The sequence below is a fragment of the Trichosurus vulpecula genome, chromosome 7 (assembly GCF_011100635.1).
Source record: "Trichosurus vulpecula isolate mTriVul1 chromosome 7, mTriVul1.pri, whole genome shotgun sequence".
Classification (NCBI taxonomy): Eukaryota; Metazoa; Chordata; class Mammalia; order Diprotodontia; family Phalangeridae; genus Trichosurus; species Trichosurus vulpecula.
In genome coordinates this window covers 224,044,795-224,070,346 of record NC_050579.1, presented here as the reverse complement: position 1 = coordinate 224,070,346, position 25,552 = coordinate 224,044,795, and the positions used below count along the sequence as shown (strand labels likewise).

General features: G+C 35.2%; 1 protein-coding gene across 2 annotated transcripts in view; it reads right to left on the bottom strand.

Moving 5' to 3' along the window:
* The window catches only part of HMGCLL1 (3-hydroxymethyl-3-methylglutaryl-CoA lyase like 1), a 293,745-nt gene that overhangs the window by 137,124 nt on the left and 131,069 nt on the right, over window positions 1-25,552 (bottom strand). The window contains exon 4 of one of the 2 annotated variants that reach the window (XM_036765723.1): window positions 19,368-19,516. The exons of the other annotated variant lie outside the window; for it this stretch is intronic. Within the exon in view, the coding sequence (XP_036621618.1) occupies window positions 19,368-19,516 (149 nt within the window). The remainder of the gene's footprint in view (window positions 1-19,367; window positions 19,517-25,552) is intronic. 2 annotated transcript variants of the gene reach the window in all.

The window sequence follows — 25,552 nt, the reverse complement described above, 5'->3', positions numbered from 1 at the left end:
AAAAATTAGATTGGAGTGAGTGGAAGCTAATGACTTGATGAGAAATCAAGATATTATAAAACAGAACCAAAGGAATGAAAAAATGGAAAGGAATGTGAACTATCTCCTTGGAAAAATGACTGACCTGGAAAATCAAACCAGGAGAGATAATTTAAATATTATTTGACTACCTGAAAGCCATGATCAAAAAAAAGAGCCTAGATATCATCTTTCAAGAAATTATCAAGTAGAATTGTCCTGATATTCTAGAGCCACAGGGTAAAATAGAAATTAAAAGGATCCACAGATCGCCTCCTGGAAAAAATCCCAAGAAGAAGACTCCCAGGAACATTGTAGCCAAATCCCAGAGCTCCCAGATCAAGCAGAAAATACTACAAGCAGACAGAAAGAAATAATTTGAGTATCGTGGAAGCACAATCAGGATAACACAAGATTTAGCGGCTTCTACATTAAGGGATTGAAGGGCTTGGAATATGATATTCCAGAGGTCAATGGAGCTAGGATTAAAACCAAGAATCACCTACCCAGCAAAACTGAGTATCATGCTCCAAGGCAAAATGTGGATTTTCAATAAAGTAGAGCACTTTCAAGCTTTCTCAGTGAAAAGACCAGAGCTGAATGGAAAATCTGACTTTCAAACACAAGAATTAAGAGAAGCATGAAAAGGTAAAAAACAAAGAGAAATCATAAGGGACTTACTGAAGTTGAACTGTTTTGTTTACATTCCTACATGGAAAGATGATGTGCATAACTCATGAGACCTCAGTATTAGGATAAATGAAGTGAATATACACACACATACACATGTATATGTAGATAGATAGATAGATAGATAGAGATAGATATAGATATAGATATAGATATAGATATAGATATAGATATAGATATAGATATAGGTATAGATATAGATATAGATATAGGTATAGATAGACAGATAGATATAGATATATAGACAGAGGGCACAAGGTGAGTTGAATATGAAGGGATGATATCTAAAAAAATAAAATGAAATTAAGGGATAAGAGAGGAATATATTGAGAGAGGGAGAAAGGGAGAGATAGAATAGGGTAAATTATCTTGCATAAAAGTGGCAAGAAAAAGCAGTTCTTTTGGAAGGGAAGAGGGGGCAGGTGAGGGGGAATGAGTAAATCTTGCTCTCATCAGATTTGACCCGAGGAGGGAATACCATACACACTCAACTGGGTATCTTACCCCACAGGAAAGAAGGAGGAAGGAGATAAAAAAGGGGGGATGATAGAAGGGAGGGCAGATAGGGGGAGGAGGTAATCAAGAGCAAACACTTTCGTAAAGGGACAGGGTCAAGGGAGAAAATTGAACAAAGGGGGATAGGACAGGAGGGAGCAAAATATAGTTAGCCTTTCACAACATGAGCATTGTGGAAGGGTTTTGCATAGTGATACACATGTGGCCTATGCTGAATTGCTTGCCTTGGTAGGGAGGGTGGGTGGGGAGAGAAGAGGGGAGAGAATTTGGAACCTACTATTTGACAAAAACTGCTGTGAAAACTGGAAAACAGTATGGCAGAAACATCTTATACCGTAAACCAAAATAAAGTCCGAATGGGTACACAATTTGGATATGAAGGCTGATATTATAAGAAAATTAGGAGAGGAATGGTTTACCTGTCAGATTTATGAAGAACAGAGGAATTTATGACCAAATGAGACATAGAGAACACTATCAAATGTAAAATGGCTAATTTGATTAGATTAAATTGAAGAGTTGCACAAACATAGTCAATGCCACCAAAATTAGGAGGGAAGCCAAAAACTGGGAAAGAATTTTTACAACCAGTATGTCTGATAAAGGCCTCATTTCAAAATATATAGACAACTGAGTGAAATTTATAGGAATAAAAGTCATTCCCCAATTAATAAACAGTCAAAGGATATGAACAGGCAGTTTTCAGAGGAAGAAATTAAAGTTATATATAGTCATATGAAAAAATGCTTCAAATAACTATTTACTAGAGAAATGTAAATCAAAACAACTCTTAGGTACCACATCACTCCTATCGGACTGGATAACATGACAAAACATGAAAATTATAAATACTGGAGTAGATGTGAGAAAATTGGAGCATTCATTCACTGTTGGTGGAGTTGTGAACTGATCCAACCATTCTGGAGAACAATTTGAAACTATGCCCAAAGGGCTGTAAAAATATGCGTGCTCTTTGACCCAGCAATACCACTTCTATGTCTGTACCCCAAAGAGATCCTACAAATGGGAAAAGGACCCACATGTACAAAAATATTTATAGCAGCTCTTTTTGTGGTGGCCAAGAAGTGGAAATTGAGGGGATGCCCATCAACTGGGGAATGACTCAACAAGTTGTGGTATATGAATGTAATGAAATATTATTGTGCTATTGTAAGAAACGATGAGCAGGAGGACTTCAGAAAAACCTGGAAAGACTTATATGAACTGATGCTGACTGAAGTGAGCAGAGCCAGAGGAACATTATAAACAGTAACAGTTACACTGTGCAATGACAGACTTTGATGGGCTTACCTCTTCTCAGTAATGCAAGGACCTAAAACAACTCCAAAAGACTCATGATGTAAAATGCCATACACTTCCAGAGAAAGAAATATTAAGTCTGAATGCAGATCAAAGCATATTACTTGCTCTTTTGTTTTGTTTTGTTTTTGTCTTTCTCATGGTTCCTCCCATTCATTCTAATTCTTTTATACAACATGACTAATGTGAAAACATTTTTATTTAGAATGCATATGTAGAGCCTATATCAGATTGTATGCTGTCTTGGGGAGGGAATAGGGGAAGGAGGTGGAGAAAATTTATAACTTATGGAAGTGAATGTTGACAGTTAAAAATAAATTAATTAATTTATAAAAAAATAAAGTGAAACTAGAGATAGACATAGATAGACAGACAGAGAGACAGAGACAAAGAAAGATGGATATAAAATCCTGTATTTGGGATTCAAAAATATGAGAGAAGTGAGATATGGCTAAATAATATTTCATTTGAAAGACATTTTACAAGCTTTCTGTATGTTCAATATATAGTAAGTCAGCAGTGTGACTTAAGAGCAAAAGAATATAACTATATTCTTTGCTATATTAATAGAAGAGGAGTTTCTAGAACATGAGAAAAAAATTTGCTATATTTCTTCCTGGTCAGATCATACCTGGACTAGAAGTGGAATCCAAAAAAGAAAATGATTAACATGGATTTGATAGTCAAGATAAGTAAAGAGATTATAATGGAGGACATAGTGGGTTTTGATGAATGTCACCTGGCTACTCTGAGGGTGCTTTTATGTGTGTTCGTGTGGGTAATTCCCTATCACCTTGATCCCTTTGTCCTAGTTCTTCCCTGTAGTGCCATGTATAAGAAATCTAATATTTAGACCAGCTGTTTTAAATTATAGGTATAGCCTATATAAAATCTACATGCATGTGTATGTGTGTAGGCACATATGCACAAACACATATCAAGGTATTGTAGCATATATACCTATATGCCCAAAGAAGTAGAAATTCTGTACTTTGTTACACGAGGTAATGTGTGTGGTATGCTAAATAGAAAATTGAACATAATGAGAAGAAAGCTATTTTAAAACAGACCTTGTTAGAGGTAAATTGCCAGCTTTAGAATGATTGGACCCAATCAGAATGTTATGAGATGATATGATATGATATGATACACAAAAAAATAGGTGCTTGTGGTAAACTGAAATTAAAAATAATTGTATCCACTAGAGAAATGATCTCAAACTCTGACTCAATTAAAATCAACTCACAATTGCCAAATGGATGCTGCTTTTCACCATTAGGAAGTTGCCAAGTTAACAACACTTAACTCAATGGTTTCAACTAAATATGGCACTTAAATTGTGTCTTTTTGTTTTGTTTGCATCCATAATGATATATTTTCAAATGGTTTAAATAATTTAAAATTATTATAATTTCTTTAGTTTAAAGAATTTTAATGACAACTGTTAACTTATCACAGAGTATGATTGTTTATTCCAGCTAACAGGCCATGAGTAATAAACATTTTCCTTGATCATTCTAAAGCTGATTCAGGCCATAGATGAAAGTTCTCCCAAAACATAAGGTACAGACTATTGCACTAAGGCAGAGTAAAACAGCTGAAGGGTCTTGTTTCTCATTAAGTTACATAAAATCAACCAAACCCAGTCATAAATTTTAAAATTTTCACTTAAATCAGATGATTTCTATTTTCCTCTAGCCTGCTCTGCTAGAGATATATTAAAAATTAAGCCATAAGTAACTGGGTGAGGGATAATGGGACAATAACTTCTGCCCCCAAAAAATTTTAGTGAGTTTCCTAGATGTTAATATGTACTGGGAAGTCAATGCTAGTGCATGCCCACTTTTAAGCATGTTACTAGGGGCAGTGTGGTACTTCAGAAATATCTCTGAATTTGAAGTCTTGAAGTTAAAGGACTTTCATTTTATTCCTGGTTTTTACCACTTACAATTTTCAGAAACTGGGAAAATCACTAAACCTTTCTGAGTTTCAATTTCCATAAACAAGGTATGGTAATATTTGTCTTACCTTTTTAAGGTAAGATCATAGGGATCATATGAGATACTCTATATAAAGAATTATGTAAATATCGGTTATAATGGACACACACTTGACTCTCAGGACTTGAGACCCTTTCTTTAAACATTATGTTAGATATAAAGGGAAATGAGGGAATTTCTTGAATGTCTCAGGCTTACTTTTTCTACTTTTATTTTGTCTCCATAATCTTTGTAGGCATAATTTGTGAATGGATTTTTGGTTTTGTTTATTGAGACTAGTCACAAGGATAAGTTATTTATCAAATAAAATCCTGCTGTCACAAAATCTTTAAAATATTTGGCAGAAGAAAATTATGAGATTGCTTTCAATTAAGTTAATATCAACCATTCCAACTCTTTGAGGTTGCACTACCAACTTTCCCTTCTCCTATTGGAGGGAGGCTTTTCTAAAAATTCCTTAGTAGATATGGAAAGGAAAGGAAGCAGCTTGTTTTTTGGCTAGACTCTAGCCAGAAAACTCTGGCCAACATAAAAAAGACAGTTTGAAGGACATAGACGTCATTCAACCTTACCTTGGCACTTAAGGTTTCACACTGACGCAAATAATTACTCTAAAAATCACATAGGTTTGAAACTTGCCCTCAGGAATCAGAGTCCTTGGAATGTATATCTTACAACTTCAACAGATGTATGATCTTAACACTATAGGGGTGTAATTCCCTCAATGGCACAATATCACAGCTCACCCAAGTCCACTCATTCATGGTGTGTGATTTTTGTCCGTAACTTCTGAGAAATCTTCCAGGAGGGGTCAGGATTGAGGCAGTCCACCGAGTATACTAAAGGTCTTCCTCCAGGGCTTTTAAAGTAACTTGGGTACCAACATGGATTTTGCACTTTCCACCTGCTGCTCCATAATCTCCCCACATAATTGTCCTATATATTCTGATTATACATCTCCTGGATGGCAACTTTCCTAACAAAGACTTATAAGAATTTCATAGATATGTGGTGTGTTTTTTTTTTATTTAGAAAAGATTGGACTTTCCAAATTTCATTAATGTGGGGAATCCCTGATTTGTCACACAGCCACCATGTGCCAAAATAAGCATTTGAAAACAGGTTTTCCTGTCTCTGACACTTGCCCTCTTATGGGCTCTTCAATAGTGCCCCTCACTTTTTATATAGTCAGCACACAGGCTGGAGTAGACAGTGATTTGCTTTCAATGATATTTTATTGATTTATTTTTTGTAGCAATGGTGTCCCTGATTTTTCAAATTTTTCTGTAACTTCTCCTTTTTCAGAATAATTTAAGAATTGAAACCTTGACACTTTCAAAATTTAATTTCCTCCACAGTGTGTGGGTGTGTGTGTGTGTGTGTGTGTGTGTGTGTGTGTGTGTGTGTGTGTGACAGAGAGAGACAGAGAGAGAGAGAGACAGAATTGGTGTAAGTCTATTCTTTCACCTTTGTTTATGATTACTTCCTTCTTTAGCAGCTTGGGGACGGATCTGTAAGACTTCAAGTGTGGTAGTCCCACTGACCCTGATGAAGAACATAGTTTACTGAAGAAATGTCAACTGACAGATTCCATTTTTCATCTGCTTATTGTCCTCTTTCCAGTTTCAACTCTAAACATTCTTGGAATAATAGGTCTTAATTAGATTTCATGAAAAATTTCTACAAACATCTCTCTCTCCACAGCTTCTTGTTGTTTTATGATGGTATACTGCTTATAGTTTGACACCACCTTCCTCTATCTGTTTTTGCAAATGACTTTATTTCCCAAACCAATTTTATCTTTGCCTGTCATATCTCAATCCTCATCTTTCTTGACCTCTCTGAAACATTTGACACTGTCCACCACCCTCTAATCCTGAAAAATCCTTCCTCTGGGTTTTCATGACATGACTCTCTCTTCATTTTCTTACTACATGTGTAACTAGTTCATCATAGTCTTGTCTGTTAGATCTCTGTCTTTGCCATGCCCCTTAAATATGAGTGCATACATAGGTTAATTCTCTAAGCCCTCTTCTACTATTTTCTCTAGACTGTCTTCCTAGGTACATGATCAGCTCCTAGTTACCATTTCTAAGCAAGTAATTTGCATTTCTTTCTAACTCTAATTTCACCTTGGAGCTTCAATCTCACATCTCCATCTGCCTTCAGGCATCTCAAACCCAACACATCCAAAACAGAACTAATTATCTTTTCCCAAAAATGCCTCTTTTCTTCCTAACTTCCTTATTGCTGTTGAGACCATGATCCTCTGCTCAGTCTTCCTAGGTCACAAGTAGGGTCCTCCTCAACTCCTCACTGTCACACGAAGTATATATCCAATGTTTCCATACATTTTGTTTTCACTCTCCCAACAGACCTCCTATACATCCTACTCCCTGCCCTAAGATTACTACTACCCTAGTGCTGGCCATCATCACCTCTTCTATGTACTATCTCAGTAGTCTTCTAGAGGGTCTTTCCCCTCTTGTATCCGGAGCTGCCAAAGTGGTTTTCCTCATTTTCCTCATTTGCAAAAAAATAAGTATTTGTCCAGGTGATCCCTAAGATCCTCTTCTAGTTTTAAAATGCTATAATGCTATGACACAAAGTATGATTTATATTCCAACACCGATGAACACGCTGAACTGCCCTAAATCAGGCCTCTGCATCACTGATATTAGAGTCAAAGGCTCAAGTTCTGTCCTAGCTCTGTCACATGCACTGCACGGTGGTAGTAGCTAAGGTAATGAATGTAAAGTCAAGATGACCTGTGTTCAAATCGTGTTTCATACAATTTCTACCTATGTGTTCATGGGTAGGACATTATACTGGGCTTCCATTTCCTTCTCTGTGAGAGAGTATGAGTAATAAGTGCACAGACCAACTTACTTGGACCTCTTGTTGTTCAGTCATTTCAGTTGTGCCCAACTCTTCGTGTCCCCATTTGGTGTTTTCTCGGCAAAGACGCTGGAGTAGTTTGCCATTCCCTTCCCTGGCTCATTTTACAGATGAGGGAACATAGGCAAATAGAGTTAAGTTACTTGGCCAGGGTCACACACCTAGTAAGTGTGTGAGGCCAGATTTGAACTCAGGTCTTCCTGACTCTAGGCCAGGCTCTTTATCTACTGTACTACCTACCTGCCCCTTATTTGGATCTTGATAGAAGTAAATGACTATGTAAAATGATGTGTAAAATTATTTACACATGCTATATGTATGTGTATATATGCATATATATGTGTGTGTGTACGTGTGTGTGTATATATATGTACATATACACACACACACACACACACACTTATGGTACACACACATATATTTTTTTTCTTATCATGCCTTGTCAAATCAACTAACGTTTATTGAGTGCCTACAACACAAAGGCACTGCTATGCTAAGTGAAAAAGGAAAAAAAAAAAGCTTTCAAGGATTTTGTAATTCTAATTCCATATCTCTTATAGATATCCAGCCTAAAAATTTAGATTTTTATGTATGAATACATTTTTAAAGTGCATTACACTTATACCTCTTAAAGAATTTTATTGACTTCTTACTTATGTCATTGTCTTGGCTGGTAACTTCAAAGAAAAGTTATTGTTACCTCATTCTTACTCAATCTAAAAATGATTTACTCTTATAGGCCAGTCATAAACTGGTCCCAAGTAGAGGTTAGAAGATCTTGAAAAAATGAACTAATGAGGCAGATGACAACAACATCTTTTTTACTGAATATGTATAAACTCTAGGCTAGGATATGCATCAATAGGATCACCTCTCCAGGTGGCTGCTTACAGGCACATACTCAAGTCAAAGTAACAGCCTGTGCAGGAATAAAAAAAGTCCAACAGGTCCAGGGCTACATTGCATATAATTCACAAAAATGGGACCTAATTAATTTAGCTTATTCCTATTGCATGTGTCTGTGACTAAAAGCTAAGCATATGTTTTAAATAATTAATGCTGGGTTCCTAGTCTATTTCTTGGATCCCATATCTTCATAGAAGGAATAATGCTAAAAACACTTAACTGTTCTAGATCTATTTTCATGTTATTCAACATCTCCTTCCACATACTTTTCCAATATCACATCTTTTTATTTGTGTTTTGCTATGTAAAACTTCGTGGACTATATTTTAGAGGAAAGATGATGTTTAAAATATCTTTCCGTGACTCAAGGTACAGAATTTCCATTTTCATAGAGATTGAAACTGGGAATATGTTTTGCTTAGCTATGCATATTTGTTAAATAAAAGACTGTTCTTCCTTATTATAATAGAGAGGAGAGGCAATGAGAGGGAAAGGAGGAAAGTCCTTGAACATATCATATATATATATATACACACACACATATATATATGGTATATTTAAATATATATATATGTATATATATATATATTTAAATGCACAGAAGTCCTCACCCTCCACCCCCATTCCCAGTGCATGCAACACAGTGATCTCTGTCCCTAACGATATCTCCTAGTCCCAGCCCAGCCCACCTACTTGGCCCAGAGCACCATGGCTCAGGTAGACATGTTTGGCACAGCTGGTGCTCTGTCCTCTGCCCAAGGACAGGGAATAGCAATAAAAAGCAGTAGCAGTGAGGAAGATCTGGCTGCAGATCTGGCTCTCTCCCCAGGAAGAGAGCAAGATCTTGGGCATCAAAGATGACAAGGGCTTCAGCATCCTTGCTAGTGGCAATATGCCCACTTCCCTGTAATGGGGAACCAGGATAATACTGGGAGAAGGATGAACGGAGATTACTTCAAGGGGTATAATGACCCCACGCAAAGTTATGCAGCTATTTCACAAATGGATCAATTGCAGACAGAACAAGACAGTATCCATAAATGGAGAGTATAAATGGAATGTCTAGAAGTCTTTGTCACTAATTTTCAGAGCAGAAAGAAGAATAGAAAGAAAAATCAATAATAGAGTTGGAAAAATGTTATGCAGGGCAAGAAAAAAGGTTACAAAAATAAATAATAAATAACAAGGAAACTGAAGAAGCTCTTGCAAATTATATTAAAGAGGCTTCTCCGGATACTGAGTGAAAACGTGTGATTTGACTATACTACTTAGCAAGCCAAAGATTTCTCCACCTTATGTTTATTCCTCATCACTGAAAATAATATAATTTCACATTTTAATCATATTCAGCAAAGCTGTACACAGTAAATGGATTAATTATATTAGGGTCTTTTTGGACCAATCCTCTTTACCTCTAATCATTGTTACTGAATGTCTTCAACTGTTTTCTCCTTGGCATTCCAATTTAGAAGGAAATGAAAACTCTAAAAATAAGAATTTCTTATGTTTTTGTGCACTGTTATTTTCAAATGTGCAGATAATAAAATTATCTTTAAACAGTATGGTTTTGTTTGTTTTGTTTTTAATGCACAGAAAAGGACAGAAAAAGGGCAAAAGGAAACACTGACAAGCAGGACAGCTTTGAAAGTTACATGTAGAATTTGTTATATAATTAAATGGAAAAGCAAGCTGTATGTAAGAGAGATTCATGGTTTCATATACTATCTTCCTTTTTTTCGCCTCATTTGTCTACAGTAGTGCTCATTTTATTTGGTGTTTGTTAAGTTCTGAAAGAAAAAATATAAATATTCAAATATATTTGCGTATATATGAAATAGACTATATGTATACATAAAGAGTATGCCCATGTGTATATGTATACAAATATACATGCATTTCTATGTATATACACAGTCCTATAGATATGCCCAGGATTAAAGCTTAGCTTGGAAGTCTCCTATGAATAGATAGATAGATAGATAGATAGATAGACAGACAGATAGACAGACAGACAGTCTTATGAATATTCTCAGACATAAGGTAGAACTCCTAGAGAAATATTAAGTCCTTTGACTTGCTCACATAAATTATCAATCCACTTCTTGTCCGGATATAGCAAGGTATGACAGCGGAAAAACAAATATTTAGGCTAAAAAAATCCTACTGCTCATTTGACAAGAAATAACAAAATTCATTCTTTCGTCACAAGTTTTCAGTGATGGCTATTAAGCCATGACTACACAAATACAGCAAATTCCTATTAACTCTTGCTAGCTATGCATTTTTTTTCTGGCACCTATCAGTGCCAGACTAATATATTGGGCTAAAAACAAATATCCAGCCTCAAACCAACTATACACATGGGAAGAAAATCTCTTTGCCAGATGTCTCACTTTTGAGACATATTTTGCTACAGGATACTTGCCCTTCTACAATTTGCATTTCAGTTTAACTCCTAAAGTTAGCAAGGAGTTTAAGGGAGATGTCATTCCCCCTGCCCCAAGAATACGGCACTATATCCATTCAAGTACTTCCTTCAGTCACTCAAAGATTCTCAGCATCATGCATGCATTATATTGTTCACTCATCTTTTTCTCTGTGCATCAAAATGATCAAATCACCAAATATTTTCTACAATGATGTCATTTACATAGTGGTTTCAGACAAAAAGGGTCATGGCAGATAAAAAAGCTGGCCCTGGAGTCAGGAAAGCCTAGATTCAGGTGTTACCTTTAACACTTTTTCAGCTCAGGCAGCCACTAGAAAAACAGCAGAGAATTTTGTAAATGTCACCTGAATTACACATGAAAGAACGAAGCGCACAATGCAGATATTTCAATATCGTTTCACATTGAAAGTATGTGTAACAATGATTAGTTGACTACATGTTTTATAATATTGCATGTTAGATATTATACCCTATCAAACAGACAATGGTAAAAAAGAAAGGTATTGTCTCATCTAACCCTTGGCTGCCCTGAAATTTTAGACCCAAAAGTATAATTATATTCATTACTAAATGGCTACCAGAGAGAAGTAACATGAGAGCAATAAAATATTATTTGGGTAATCTGAGCAGTTTAGCGGCTATGATCTGAACCAATATTGACATTTTAGAAGTTGGAAATCATAGGATCATATGTTTAGATCTGAAGAAGACCTGAGATCATCTTGTCCAATCCTCTAATTTGAAAATTGGGGATACTGAAGCCCAGAAATTTTAAGTGACTTGCCTAAGGTCACACAGGAAATAAACAGCAGACCCAGGCCAAGCAAATGTAGCTCTCTGTTCACAAAACCATGAAGAAGATGAATTTTTTTATAATAAGTGGGGTCAGCCCATTAATCATTTTATAGCATTTATGATGATTGCATTTTTGAAATAGAAACCATGTAACTTCATGAGAGTTGTATTCACAATTTAAGTATAACATTAATTTCAGCTTAAATTAAAAATAAATTTCCTGATAGTAAGGGTTATTAAACATGGAAATGGATAATCAAAGGGAGTTGTGGAATCTCCCTTGGAGGTTATTAAAACTTTTTTTGGATTCACATTTGTCTTGGGTAGTTTAAATATAAACCAACAAGAAAGCAAGTGGGGGAGGAAAGACAGACTAAATTAACATATCAGATCACTGTTTTATTTTGCTTTTAATGATTCTGTGATCTCTAAGTTTCACCTTATCCTAAAAGCTATAAATTCTCATGAAAGAAGAATATTTCTCCTCCTGATATAATTTTCTCTCTGCACCAAAATGTGCAGGTCACCAAATATTTTCTACAAGGATGTCATTTATATAGTGCTTTCAGTCAAAAAGTGTCATGGCAAATAAAAAGCTGGCCGTACAGTCAGGAAAACCTAGGTTCAGGTGTCACCTTTAACAAATACTGGCTTTGTGGCCCAGGGAAACGTACTGACTTTCTCTGTGCTACTGATAACTTTCTTAGACTGAGACTTGCAGAGAAGGTGCCAGTGTGCATTGGTAGGTGTTTCTTCCTCAAGAGTTCCCCATGCCAATAAAATCAGAGGTCTCCTCCCCTGTCGTGGTTTTACCACTCAGAATTGTATTCTTATTCTCAGTATCCTAATCATTTATTTCCAAATTCAGTGGATACTGCACCATATATTATATTGCTGAAATATTCCTTAACATTATGGAACGATAATATTATATATGTATATTGATAAATACTAAACAAAAATTTACAGCATAGGCTTCAATACATCAGACAATGGTCAGTGAAATCCAGCCTAAAGATATGCCAGCTAATACAATGAGACAGCTAGATGGTGCAGTGAATACAGTTTGGGATTTGGAGTCAGGAAGACTTTAGCTTGATACTCTCTAGCTATGTGCCTTACTTTTCCTCTCTATGAAATGTGGATAATAAGAGTACCTACCTCAAAGTGTTGTTGTAAGGATTAAATAAGTTAACATATATAAAGTACTTTGTATACCTTAAAGTACTATATAAATACTAGCTATTATTACATTGCAAGAGCATAAACTACAAAAGGAAAATTTTCACATTCCTGCATTTTGTTAGCAATAAAAAGAACAGACATAGATTGCATGTAATATGGTTATATTATATATATATATATAGATATGTGTATGTATGTGCATACATATGTATAGGTGGGTATATATATATATGTATATATATATATATATATACACACACACACACACACAAATATCCATATATATATACATATGCACTGAGAATAGTGACTTAAAAGCATTTTGCCCAATATACATTTTCATGAAATTTTCTTTCTTTCAATTTTCTTTCAATGAATTTCATTAATAAAATACTAATGAATAATTATATTTATCACATGCTTTTCATTTTTTCCCTGCCTGTCTGTCCTTTTCAGTTCAGGTAGCCACTAGAAAAACAGCAGAGGATTTTGTAAATGTCACCTGAATTACATATGAAAGAGTGAAGCCTGAAATGTAGATATTTCAATACTGTTTCACATTGAAAGTATGTGTGCCAGTGGTTAGCTGACCACACATTTTATAATACTGATTTGGCACAGTGTCTTTACTGAATGTGTCCCAGACGTTATGTAAAGTTCTGTACATTCACAAAAAAGTGTATGTATGTGTATATGTACATGTATACACATACACACACACACACACACACACACACACACACACATATATATATATATATATATATATATATATGTGTGAGAGTGTGTATGTATAAAGCAATGGCCTTTATGACTCTAACAAAAGCTTCTATTTAAACCATATTCAAGTTTTCTATTTTTATAAACATTTAAACTGTCTTAGTAAACATTTATAAAACAATAGTGTCTTACAGACTTTAATAAATCTGACAGCTGACAACATAAATTTTCTGGATGATGATCAAGTATATGTTGATGCAGCTGTTGCAATAGTAAGACATACATACTGAAGCCTAAACTAGTTGAGTATATATATTTTTTCTTATTTATAAGAGGCACCAACAGCCCATGATTTATACTGAGTACATAAATTTTAGTTTGCCAGTAAAAATATAGTCAAATTTAAGCTCTGTAAAAATTGAGGGCAAGTAATTCTCAAATGAACACATAAATGTTTAAACAAAATATATAAGTATTTGTTTTAAAGATAAATAGCATGCCCTAAAAAACCAGCAGTAATGCTCCAAATTGAAATCAGTTTGGTATTGGAAAATATACATATGGATGAAATACACTAAGAATTTTCTCACGTGATTTGTATGCCACACATTCTGTTAAAGTATAAGTAGAAATTTATCTTGCCCTACAAGAAAGGAAGGGAAAAGGGGATGAGAGGGGAGGGGGTGATAGAGGGGGGGGCTGACTGGGGAACAGGGCAACCAGAATATAAGCCATCTTGGAGTGGGGGGGAGGGTAGAAATGGGGAGAAAATTTGTAATTCAAAATGTTGTGAAAATCAATGCTGAAAACCAAATATGTTAAATAAATAAATTGCATTTAAAAAAAAGATAAAAAAGAATAAGTTAAATACTTTTCAGCATGTTGATAATATTATATAGTAATGTAGAGTTCAAGGCAATGTAAAATGTGCCTCTTTTATTCTTGACAGAGGCAGTGAAGTTAGAGAACTGGCCTTATAGCAAAAATGACAGTGGTTCAGGCAGCTAGGTGCTGCAGCAGATATAGTATCTGATCTACAGTAAGAAAAAATTTCAGTTCAAATCTGGCCTCAAACACTATCTGTGTGATTTTGGGGAAGTCATTTAACCTTTGTTTGGCTCAGTTTCCTATTCATAAAAAAAATGGGGATGATAACAATAGCACTACTCCACAAGGTAGAGACCTGGGTGGCTCAATGGATAGAGTTCTTTGTAGTTAGGAAGACTTGGGTTCAAATCTAGCCTCAGACACTTATTAGCTGTGTGACTCTGGGCAAGTCACTTCACTTCTGTTTGTCTTAATCCACTGGGGAAGGAAATGGCAAACTACTCCAATATCTTTGCCAAGAAAAGTCGATGGAGAGTATGGTTAATAAGGTCACAAAGAATCAGGCATCACTGAACAACTGAAGAACACCAACAACACCCCACAAGGTTGTTGTGAGAATAAAATTAAATAATATTTGCAAAGCACTTTGCAAACTTTAAAACAACTTTACATAAGGTTAAAGTGCTATATTCATTCTAGTCATTACTATTATTGCTTCTTCTAGCATATACCAACCATGTATCAGTGGGTCAATCACTGAGTGTCCTAGTGTCCTTGACCTCACGAGTCCGTAAGACTATAAGCATCGGAGAAGGTACTAATCTGTACTGGTAGAAGCTCCTCGTTGAAAGATCCCTACATCAATGAATCTACTGGTCCAGTTCCGATCTCTTTATTATAACATGATTTTTGTTCTCGCTTCCTGATAGTATCTTTAGGAAGGGCCTCTATTATTCAAGAAAGCTTGATCCATTTCTATTAGTTAATAATAAAATGTAAAAAGATCACAAAGGATATATATCATTCTTATAAACTATAATAATTATATTGAAAAAGAACTAAAATTGACATTTTAAGAAGGAAAACTGACTCTCCAAATTAAACTCTTCACTTTTTTATATTGCTTGTATAACTTTGCCTAAAATACTCAAACATTCAAAGGCATTTTACCATATCAATGTGAATATTCCCTCCATCACAATGCATACATGTCTGCCAATTCTTTTGACTCTTGTACGTGTCTAATCATGTTTGCTGCAAGAAGTATACATCATGGCCATCTCTTTGTATCTCAAGCATATCAGTGGAACGTAGAGGGTGTCAACGTGGTATAATGGTTAAGGACTTGGACTTAGAATCAGGGAGAACTGAATTCAAATCCTCCTTCTGAAAATTAATAATTCTTCAGCCAAGAGTAAGTCACTTTAACTCTTAGGACCAGTTTCCTTTCTGTAAAATGAAAGGGTTGAGCTCAAAGTCCTCTATACTTCCTTCCAGCTCCAAATCTGGGGAATACCAGTTATTACTCACTCTAATAAAATATTTAAATCTAATCCTTCTTCAGAAGGATTTTTTATGTTATAATGTGCTCACACCTGCCGTATAACGTTCCACTCCTGTCTGTGTGAAACTCACTTTTTTCATTCTCAGATACTGTAGTATTCTATGACTTAAATCACAACAACAACAATAGGATATTGGTACTTCAAAAATATATTTTTAAAGGAGATGTTCAGAATATTTGAAGGAGCTTTTCAATTAACCATAATCAATCCAATGGACTCTTCTTTTTAATTTTGAGCCCAACTGGTTCCCCACTTGTAGTGCCTGTCCAAGAATCATATGCTGATGGGCAGGCTCTCAAAGTTTCATTCTTCATCCACTTATCTGTTCCTGTGTGGATAGTTAGGCTAAATTCTTTTGACTATTTATGGTTCTCTTCCAGAAGTCTCTGAAATGGTCTCATGCTTAAAAAAATGTAATGCAGAGAAAATATAATATAGAGAATACAATGTCCAATTATGTTCTTTGTTGGTTATTTTTTTAAAATGTCTAGACAAGAGTAAAATATCACCTAAAAAGATTTCCTTCCAAAATATCTTCATGCATACATGAAAATCAAACAAGATTCCTTGAAAACTTTAATAACAGGATGTTTTTCTTTGTTCAACTACCCTCTTATCTTTAAAGTCAAAGGAAAGATAAAACAGGGATACATGCTTGCCACCAGTGATCACTCACCACTGGAATGGAGGAGATCTGGCACATAGTCCAAGTTGAAGAGGAAATGATAAAGTCTTCTACATGCTCCTGTTTGGGGATGAAAACTGACTACAAATATAAATTAATTTATTCATATTCATTTTCATTTGGCCTCTTCTGATTCAAAGGAAAATTGTACTTCTCCCCCAAGTCATTCTTTCTTATGAGAGAGAAAAATCACAGATATTATATAGTTTTTTTTTTGTTTGGTTGAGTTTTTTGGTACAAGAAAAGACACATTCACATTTGCTTATTTTACTTGTTTCTTAAATCAGTACAATTCATTGGGGAAACACACACACACACATACACACACATATGCACAGAAGCAAAAACAAAAACAAAAACAAAATTTGGCCTTCCATTAAAAACTCTCACTATAGAGAATTACTAGAGATAAAACAATATGAACCATTTCCCATCTACTCACAGAAGGAGAAATTCTATAACTGATTCTAGCTTGACTAGTCTTTTTCATAGAAAAATATTTACTTATACTCTTCTTTTGTACTGTAAATTTATTCTTCATTACACTAATGAAGATCACTGTGCCCTAATCTAAAAATAATTTTTAAATACTTCATAATAAAGATCCTCCACTAATGTCCTATTCCAATACTTCATTGGAAATAATCCTGGATTTTCTGAAGAAACGACCATGACACATGAGTTCTGGCAATGGTACCAAGCTTGAAAGGCTTTACACAATGTGTTGGGTTGTATTTCAGTTATTGGAGGACAAGCCTATCTAAATACAGAAATACCCATCACCAGAAGATCAGATGCCAAATAATAATATTTTTTAGAGAAATTCATAAAAAACATGTGCAACCCTAGTTCCAAAGAACATTGGGATGGGCAGAGTTGGCAACACTAAGAAAGCTTTAGTCATCTCTGAATTCCCTTCAGTTTTGTTTAAATTGCTTAGGACTCTCTGCAATGGCTTTGGGTGCTTCTGGCTTCCAGTTCAAGAGAGAAGACGGAAGAGGCCAACTCCACTTCAGGCTGATGAAGGAAAAAACCGAGAAGGCTGAAGTTCTCTTGCTCTTGCCAACTCTGCCTTGCCCCTCATGCAAGGCAAGATATTCATCTGCACCAATAAGGAGAGAATTCCATGTCAATGGGCTTTAGAACTGTGGTTACATATACACTAAAGCAGAGGGGGTACAATATGCATTGATTAAGGGAAAACTGTGCATCTTTGAAAGTATTCATGTACATGAGTATACACCAATTTTCAATAAAGAAAGCTACTTTATCCACCAGGTGTCAAGGAAATGACAGTTCCAGATTTATTATTTGCAATAGGTAATTTCAAGTGGATAACTGATAATTTATCAGGTATATAGCCTCCTTCAAGATCTTTACCTCAATTCAAGTCTCCACCCTTTCCAATCCATTTTCTATAAAAAAGCCAAACTGATATTCTTAAAGTACAGGCCTGATCAATAAGGTCCAGTGTCTCCCTAATGCCTAAAGTATAAAACATAAATGCCTTTATTTAGCATTTAATGTCATTTAAAATCTGCCTCCAAACTACTTTTCCGTACTGCTTAACCATTACCCTCTTCGTTTATTTTATGGCTCACCTGAATTTACCATTTGCGTTCCCTCACAGACAATATTCCATCTCCCATCTCCATGCCATCCTTAGTTCTTGGAATGTATTCCCTTCCCACTTCTGCCTTTTAGAAGCCCTAGCACTCTTCGAAATTCAGCTCATATGCCATCTCTTACATGAAGTCTTTGCTGGTACACCTTATGCTACTTATTCTTTTAATATAATTCAAGTTCCTCCAGGGAAAAGATTGCTTCATTTTTATCTGTGTATGCTCAGTGCCTTACACAGTACTTGGCAAACAACAGGGGCTTAATAAATGATGACTGATTATAGTATTCTCTCATTTTAATTGAGTTGTGTACCTCATGAGTTTTGAAATGATCACCTGTGGACAGTTGCCAGTAATAATGGTTAGAACTAGTATGGTGACTTAAGTTTCACAAAGAATTTACAAATATTATCTAATTTATTCCTCACAACAACCCTGGCAGCTAAGTGCTTTTCTTTTCCTCATTTTAAAAATGAGATGAGGAAACTAAAGCAGGTAGAGGTTAAGTGACTTGCTGAGGACCACACATCTACTGAGTGTCTAAAGCTGGAAGTGAACTCAAGTCTTCCTGAGTTCAGGACCAGCAGTTTCTCCACTGCACCACCTAGATGCCAAACAAGAATTATAAGAAAATGAGGCTGATTCATTTGTAAAGTGGTGGAAATAAAAATGAATTCGAACAATTATAAAAAAAACCCCTTTATAAATATATGATATAATCAATATGAAGTACTGATTATATCATACTAATCTTATACTATAATATAATGTAATATAATATAAATAGCTCAGAAGAGGACAAAGAAAACTTATCTTGTTAAAATTCATATAAATTATAAATGGTTATTAAGATCATAATTATGAAAGATTATTATGATCATTAAGTCACACATTTACAACTGGAAAAAGTCTTGGAGGCCCTAATTGACATAGTCATAGCAATGTATAATTGGTTTTGTCAATTTGATTTTCTGTATTTGCTGAAATTATTATGTATAATAAATTTATAAAAGGACATTCCATCTCATTTTACTATCTCCTACCATAAAGAAATGAAGTTAAATAGTCCAGAAAAGGGCACTTGAGAAAGAGAGAGAGAAACTTAAGAAGAAAAACATTTGGGGTGATTCAGTTCATAAAATATAGTTACTTGCAAAGTTTCATAAATACCCTCGCACTGGAACATTCATATGCCTTGCTGACTTAACAACTGCTTCAAACCTCTCCATGCTTTCTTCGATAGAACAATTAATGTTCTTCTTACTGAATGACTCTGATGCTGCCCCAAATACTGACACCTCTGTGGCCCCAGCTGCAATCTGTAAAACATAATTCAGAGGCAAAAATTTGAGACTTGACAGATGCCAAGTAAGTGACATTAGAAGGAAGAAATAAAAACATGGATTTATTTTTCCCTAAATATTTGGTATGTGATCATTCTCTAACATCTAGCATTTTTAATCTATCATTATAACTTACGGCAATTTTATAAAGGGTAATAATTATATAATTATGAGGCTCGAAAGACACTTTAAAAGTTTTAATTCACATGTGTTTCTTCTAAGCAATATTTTGCCTCAGCAATATCTCAATTGAAATGGCAAAAAGACAGAACTTTTGTTAAACTTTTTGTTTGCAATAGAAACTACCCTGTTAAAATTAAATTGTTCAAAGCTGGGATATTAGACTCTCATTTCTTCCCACATTAAAGAAGCAATCAGTTTTTTCTTAACTACTTTTCCTTCTATGGATTCTCCAAGATTATCATCTTTTCATGTTACATGAAAACCTCTCCTCTTTTTTTTTTTTGTTTACCTCACACATTTATTTCTATGCCAACCTCCTTGTCTACCTCTGATATGATCCTTTCAGTTATCCTAAATTACCCAGCTGAAAATCATCTTCTTCCAGTGGTTTTGACCATGTATCTCTTCTGGGTCCTCCACTGTCTCACCTATATTCAAAGTGTTAATTTCGAGAATTCAATTCAATTTTATGGGCCTGGTAAGTTCTCTCCCTGTTTTTTTCTCTGTCTATCCTCTTGCCTACATTTAGTACCTTAGTTAATAAAAACTACTCTGGACTTTTTTTTCAATTTTTTTTTTTCATAAATGCAGCACTGCCTTCAATGCTTAAACATTTTAATCAATTTTTAACCCAGTATTTCCTTTCCATCTCCCTTTGCTCATTCATGTTACAGCTATACCCCATACACTTAGGCCAGGAAAATTTATGTGTGTCTTATTTTCTTGTGATTCTCTAAGTTGTGACCTTTAATTTTATCAAACAGTAACACAGAAAGATAAAAAGAAATTATAAATAACTAATAAAAGTGACACAAATATATAATACCCAAGTTGGTACCTTGATTATCTATAGATCAAATATTCATTACACTCAACCCTCTAGATCATATCTCCAACTGGAGATGTATGGGGAGGAAGAACCTATGCAGGTCCAAAACAGCCACTCACAAATCATCTTTGGCCACTATTCACAACCATATTAACCCTATTTTTAGCACAATGTTTTTAACACATTTGATTTAACATCTCAAATCATCCGTTGCTCCCCGCCCCCACCACACACAACTGTATTAACTCTATTTTAGCATGTAATTCTTGATACAGTTGATTATCTTGTTTCCCAATCTCTACAGATTGGAAAGAAGAGAAGGCTAATGGTGGAAAAGGGAATGGCATAAAGTAAGGGAATAGAAAAGGTGAAAAATTGACACAGAAGTGCAATGTTCAGCAGGTTTTATGGCTCAGTGGAAAAAAGAATATTTCTACACTGAGAGAACCTGGGTTCCAATCCTGGTTCTGACACCTACTATCTGCATGACTTTGGACTAGTCATAACTTCTCTGCATCAGCTTCCTTATGTGAAAAATGAGAATTGGACTCAGTGACTCAATGAGATACCTTCTAGCTCTAGAACTATGCTCCTACAATAACTGTTCTAACGTACATTGCACATTATAATGTGTTTATGATGCTAATAGTGAGGATAAATAAAGGATTTTTTTTGGAGTGGTCTCAATTGTACAGATGGCTTTTGACATCCCTTATAGCTCTTAAATTCTGTAATTCTGTGATTGGGGGACATCAAAAATAAGTTATGTTCCAGAACAAGTTTAGCAGATATAGCTTGGATAAAAAGGATAAAGAACTGTCCTCAGAGCCAGGAGGAACTGTGTTCAAGTACCACCTAAGCCAAATACTGGCTGTGTGACCTTGAATAGTTCACTTGGGTTCTCAGTGCTCTAGGCAAGGCTTTAAGACCATAAGCAGCAAACAATTATTGGCCCACATTACCAAGAGGAGTTACCTAACTGAAGTTCCCTAAACTAATTAAATCCCATCCAGTCCTTATCCTTATCTTATATTTTAAAAGTCAGAAAAATATACAGTAGATTCTAGAGAAAATTCTATTACAGAAGGTAAGTTAAATAAAAAGTTTGACATTTTAAGGTGTAACCTTCATTTATCTGGAAAATACATTTATGCAGCACACTTCATTCCTTCACAAGCATGAAAAATGAAGTGTTACTGCCTAAATAGCATGTCAACTCAATCCTTGTGAGATATGCATGTGGGATATAAGTATCATATGGCCTAGGGATTTGCTTGATAAAAGGGGAACTTATATTGTTCAGCCCTTAGAGAAATTAACATTACTTACAGCATGATGAAAACCCTGAAGATTAGGAGTGAGCACAGGATAGCGAACACCAGGGTACTGATAGATGCCTTTCATTACTTCCGTATGATCTGCCATCTTCAACATATAATAGTAAATAGGTTTTATTTTTATTACAAAACACAATTTTATATTTATCTTAAATAATAATAATTATTAGCATTTTTATTATTCATACATAAGCCACAAAAACAAAAAATCTCTATAACATCTAAAAACATGTACAGAAAACCATCATTTTTTCAGAGGTTATCAAACTCATTGTCGGCAAAATTCCGGTGTGCAGCCAGAATCAGATTAAAATGTAACTGAAAAATGTTTAACAAAATAAATAAAAAAATAATATAGATAATAATATAAAATAGATAATATAGGTTAATTTATGGTTTTCTAGGAGGGATCTAGGGTTGTCCAAGAAGTCTGAGGTGACTAGAGTTGGGGTTTAAGGAGGGTCTTGATGGGACTGGGGTGATGGGGGAACTGGGGTGAAGTCAGACTCTAGGAATGGGATTAAGGGTGGGAAATAGCTGAAGGCTCCCTGGAGATGACAGAGATTGGAGGGCTAAACTAGTTTACAGGTAACAGAATTGGGTAGAGATATTTTGATAGGATCAGGGGTGGGAAGTGGCCAGAGGCAATCAGGAGGTAATGAGACAATGGAGGGTTAGACTAGGTTAAGGGAAACAGATTATGCATAAAAAGCCAGATCTGGTGGGAAGATTCAAGGAGAGCTCAAGGGGGTTCCCAGGGCCTATACCCCATCAGAGGCACTAGTGTAGCCCAGTTTACCCTCACAACTACTAATGCACACAGATCTAGAAAATGCACCAAACTGAATCCTCATTAGCAAATCCAAGAAAAAAAAATTACAAGAAGTATTTTCCCCCCTAGTCCAGGCCAGCATGAGGAGATAGAGGTTTGTGGACAGCAAGGTCTATGATTAGCCAGGTGAGCACCTCATGGAATTTTCCAGTTCAGGTCCTGAACAGGGCCTGACACTGTGCAAAGTGCAAGAAAAGGTTTAGAATCTGGCATTAAGAACTCTGATTTTGTACAGGGAGAAAGAATAGGTATCAAATGTCAACTCTGTCACTCATACCCCAAGGCTAGGTGGCAGATCCAATGTGGAAGGAGGAGGGGAAATGTGCCTTGGCAAGGAGGAACAACATTCAGCAACTTCATGAAAGCCCTGAACCTAGGAGCAAAGCAAAGTCTCAGATCCAGCCCCCCACCCCCAAACCAGTCTGAAGCCTCAAGCCCAATAAGCAATGGAGGGAACCTGGACAAAAGGGAGTTATTTATATATGCTTTGATCCAGAAATATGACCACTAGCTCTATTTCCAAAGATGAATAGGGAAAGAGGAAAAGAACCTACATGTTCTAAAATATTTATAGCAGCTCTCTTTGTGGTGGCAAAGAACTGGAAAATACAGGGATGCCCATCAATTGGGGAATAGATGAACAAGCTGGGATATATGATTGTGGTGGAATGCTATTGTGCTATATGAAATGATGAGCTCAATGATCTTAGAAAAACTTGGAAAGACTTGCATGAAATAATGAAGAGTGAAACGAGCAGAATCGAGAAAACATCCTATACAGTAATAGCAATATTGTTTTAAGAATGACTTTGAGAGAATAAGTTATTTTTACTATTATAAATACATAAATTAACTATAAAGGACATAAGAAGAAAGACGATATTCGCATCCAGAGAAAGAACTGATAAGTAGAGGTATAGAATCATTTTACATATACATATACATATGTGTATGTGTGCGTATCTAATGGTAGCCATCTCAAGGGCAGGGGAGGGAGGGAGAGAAGAAAAAAAAAAAGGAAAAAAGAAATTTACATGAAAACTTTATTATGTATTTAAAAAGGAATAGCAATGTGTATATAATTGATTTGCAGTTTTATGTTCAATCATCTTTTTAAATTATACTATGCTATGGAAATGCTTGTTTTATTCCAAAAATTTTAAATAATTTTTTTTAAATCCCTTATTAGGAAGGAAAAAAGGGAGGAGACTTCAATTCTGTTGCATTGCACCTACAAAGCCCTCCAGATTACTGATGGTGGTTGAGTCCAACAGTAGTATACTAGAACTTTAACCAAGGAGTAACCCACATTTGGTGTTACTCAGATCTAAACCAAGGTCAGGAACTTACAAAGATGAGGCCAGGAAGGCAAAATCATACTTCACCCTATGTCAGAACACTTGGGCTCATTAAAGGCTTGAAGATCCCCAACCTGAGCCATCCCTAAGATCCTTAAAAAATGTAATACAGTAACTGGAAAAAGCATCAACAAGAACAATACAAGGAATACTCTAAGAAACATTACGGCCAAAATACAGAGCTTCTGGGTCAAAAAAAAATGCTGCAAGCAGTCAAAAAGAAAGAATCCCAATACTAAAGATTTAGTTAAGCTCACATAACATTTAGCATCCACCAAAAAGGAGCAAAAACTTTGGAATATCATATACCAAAAAGACAAATATATAAGCTTATAACTATGAATAGCTTACCTGGAAAAATATAAAAGTATAACCCTGGGGTGGAAGGGGGTGGCGAATGGACCTTAAATGAAATAAAAAGATTTCCACACATTCCTGATAAAAAGATCACAGCTGGGTAGTCCATATAAAATGTAAATGTAGGAGTCCAAAGAAATGCAAAATGGCAAATATGAGAAAACAATGGGTCAAAGAGTCTAAACAGGGAGGAAATGTTTATATTTTAAAATATGAACATTACATACTGTATATATACATATGCATGTGCATATATCCATATATGTATATGTATGGTTTTGTTATGTTTTGATTTTTTTTAAAGAAGAGGAAGAGGATGACAACGATGAAGATGACAATGAGGAAGAGGAGGAAAAAGGAGGTATACTAGTGGCCCAGGGTGGGGGAGAGAAGAACTGTAGGAGAAATTATCTCACATAAACAGGGTGCACATGTAGAAGACTATAAAAACAAAAAGGAAAGAGTACAGGAATGAAGTGACACTTGGACCTTCATTTTCATCTGAACTTATCAAAGTAGAGAAGAATATGTATATAGAGAGTGAGGGGACAGAAATGCATTTCATTTAATAGGAAAATAAGCAAAACATAAACTGTAAACACAGAGAGATCATGAATAGTGGTTTAAAAGGAAAGAAATAAATGGTAAAAACTTATGACTGGGTTTTGGGTGAAGGAAAAAGATGAAGGGCAGGAGAACATCTAAACTAGAGAGCTGCTAAACACTCCTTGCTCACAACTTTCTTAATCTTGATAAACAGGAGAATAAAACAAAGTGGGAAAAGTAATGAAAATAGGATGGAGGGAAAAACTTACTTACTGATAACTGTGAATGTGACAAACTCACCCATAAAATGGACAAGGATAGCAGAATGTATTAGAAAACAAATTCAAATGAGAGATGGGGGAAGAGAGAGAGAGAGAAAGAGAGAGAGAGAGAGAGAGAGAGAGAGAGGTATATGTTTTTCTGCATGTGAATATATATTGTTTGCAAGAAACACACTTAAAAAAATAGATTCATACGACTAAAATAAGGGGATAAAGTAAAATCTGTAATTCAGCTAAAGTCAGAAAGGCAGGGGTAGCAATTAAAATTTCAGACAAGGTAACAGCAAAA